At 33.2% G+C, this 2,629-nt stretch overlaps 1 protein-coding gene across 1 annotated transcript; it reads right to left on the minus strand.

The window, feature by feature from the left end:
- Positions 1-1,781: 1,781 nt before the first annotated feature.
- On the minus strand, positions 1,782-2,481 carry LOC121788667 (MLP-like protein 43). The gene is made up of 2 exons (XM_042187292.1): positions 2,292-2,481; positions 1,782-2,206 (listed from the first exon to the last, which is right to left on the minus strand). Exons 1-2 carry the CDS (start codon positions 2,479-2,481, stop codon positions 1,950-1,952), a joined length of 447 nt encoding a protein of 148 aa, XP_042043226.1. The 3' UTR covers positions 1,782-1,949.
- Between the last annotated feature and the right edge of the window lie 148 nt (positions 2,482-2,629).

A 2,629-nucleotide genomic window follows, 5' to 3' on the forward strand; every position in this document is an offset into this window, starting at 1 on the left:
CTTAGAGAAATTGAAGCTATGCATAGCTTCATTGGCCTTGGAACTTGAAGAGAAGGTTAGGCGATGCTAAGCGGATGAAGGGATGAGATCACGAGGAAATGGTTGTTTAGGAGTTGTTAGTCTCCAAGTGGGAGATTGTTAATTATGGAGCCTAAAATATCTCCTACCATGTTTAGGATTTGTTTCCTTGAAGTATATTTCCTTGTGATAGATTTTATTCCTTAAAAGATATTTCCTTATGGAATATGTTTCCTAGTTTGACTAGAATTAGGGCTCTCTAGTTACTTATAAATAGAGGTGCTCCCTCATTGTTCAATCATCCTGAAATTATATAGTGAAATCCCTAGCTTGGCATCGCCCCCAGACGTAGATACACATTGTATCGAACTGGGTAAACAACTTCTTGTGTTAATTCTCTTTCATATTCGTGATTGCCTGTGTTTATTTCACAACAGATAGTGAGACCTACATTATTAAATTGATATAGCTTTCCAAAAATAGAATGCACATATTTTTGTGGGATGGACGAAAATGGAAAGTGCACATAGAAAATGGAATGTACATATTTTTATGGGATGGAGGGAGTATTTGTTTAAGTGGATCTTTAAAAGATTGAGCCACATATAGAACTGCCCAACTAAAGAATAAAAATTTTAACATTAAATTGATTGAATTTGGGTATTTTCTACTTTTTACGGTAATAATGCAATTATCAATATTTAATCAAATTTGGGTATTTTCTGCTTTTTACGGTATAATGCAATTATCAATATTTAATCGAATTTGGGTATTTTCTGCTTTTTACGGTGTAATGGATTGATTGCGTACATGGTCAACTATCAATCTAAACTTGTTCAAACCATAGCTTGATAAATCGACACGAATAATAGTGGCTCTAGTTAAAAATCAACCTGGGATGTATGTTTGGTAGTGTTTGATCACAATAAAATTAATTTTAAATGCAGAACGCTGAACCAAAACAGAGTAGGCCATTGTTATAACAAGAAGTTCATAATTAGTAAGTTTTTAGTTCATTAACATTTTCCGTGTAATATGTTTGACAATCACGAGATGAATCAACGATAACACGAATATTTTTTAAATGAACTAAAAACAAATTAATAATGAACTTTGTGTCTCCTAACAATAACAATGACCTTCACGTAATTGTTCTATGTTGTGTATTTACACTAATTTTGCATATAATACAACCGTATATTTAGCTGCCCACAAAGTTAACCCATTCTTTAACGTGTTTATGTTAGCAACATAGAGTATTTTCCACGTCTCAATCTATTAGAATGATTTGATAATTCAAATTTTCGATCTCATGTCTAATGTATTAGGAGCGACAACTTCTCATATTGCTTGTTCATTTTATAGTTCAAATCACTTTTTGTTACACAACATTATTTTAGGCCATCATATATCTAATGATCAGTACTCCATCCATCCCTAAAAAATATGAACTTTCTAATTTTAGATTAGTTAAATAACACATTATCCTTACACATCATTTTTACAAGTTATACTATTACACTACACTACTAATGATGTGGAGCACACTATTAAGTATTAACACTATTTACACTACCTTTTGTATCTCCCTCTCTCTTACTTTATCAACTATACATTAAAATTCATGCCGAACCAAATGTTTATATTTTTCAAGGATGGAGAGAGTAGATATTATTAGTTAAATCAGAATTATTATTAAATTACATCCTTATAATATACTTATTTTAAAAAACATGAAGCAGAAAGTATATCAAATATACATATTATCACACAAAGGGAAACTTGTATTGAATATATATATGATCACACGAACTGGTGTGATACACATAATACATCAATTCCAAACATGAGTAGCATCAACACACATAACCAGACAGTAGGATAGTATAGGAGATAAAACGATTACAAATCGAAGATAAAACGAACGCAACTCAGTTGATGAGAAGATAGGCATCGACGAGAGTGCAGAGAGTAACGACAAGAGGAACATAGAGTTGAGGAGGAGGAGAAAGAATAGTAGCTTTCTCATACTCAAAGCTCCATTTTGCCAAACCATCATTCACACTAAGAGTCGCCTTAAAACTCTTGTACACTTGCAGAAGATCTCCTTCCAAAGTCGAAAATGTCATGATTTTTGCAGCATCATCTATTGCCTCTGTCAAAACCTTGGCAGTTGTTGGAATTGCTCCTGTCATCAAATAAATATATTACTACGCATCACACTATATAATATCCACCAAAAAATATGATTTAAATTGTGGAACATTTTATACCAACAATATAGTGCCAGATCTTGATGGAGCCAACGGCGCCCTCCTCTCCTTGGACGAGCTCAACTCCGGTGAAGGCGGCCGGGAATATCTTGACAATGTCGCTCATGTTGAACTTGAAGAAATTGTAGAATTTATCAGCTGGGCATTTGATTGCAGCGCTAGCAACTAGGGTTTCTACCTTGTTTGCCATTTTGTAATGTAGTTTAGTGTGTTTGGACTTGCAAGACTATTATCTTCTGAATTTATATTGCTGTGGCAACATTATTTAAATAGTATTGGTTTGTATCATTCATCTAATCCACACCTAAAAAATCTTATAATTAGTCGCCCACTTTGAA

Source organism: Salvia splendens, unplaced genomic scaffold, assembly GCF_004379255.2.
Source record: "Salvia splendens isolate huo1 unplaced genomic scaffold, SspV2 ctg1115, whole genome shotgun sequence".
Lineage (NCBI taxonomy): Eukaryota > Viridiplantae > Streptophyta > Magnoliopsida > Lamiales > Lamiaceae > Salvia > Salvia splendens.

Excerpts from the sequence above, each read along its gene's own strand:
- LOC121788667 (XM_042187292.1), bottom strand. The coding sequence starts at position 2,481 with ATGGCAAACAAGGTAGAAACCCTAGTTGCTAGCGCTGCAATCAAATGC. Across the intron at positions 2,207-2,291 it reads GATCTGGCACTATATTGTTG|GAGCAATTCCAACAACTGCC; the intron begins GTATAAAATGTT and ends ATTTGATGACAG.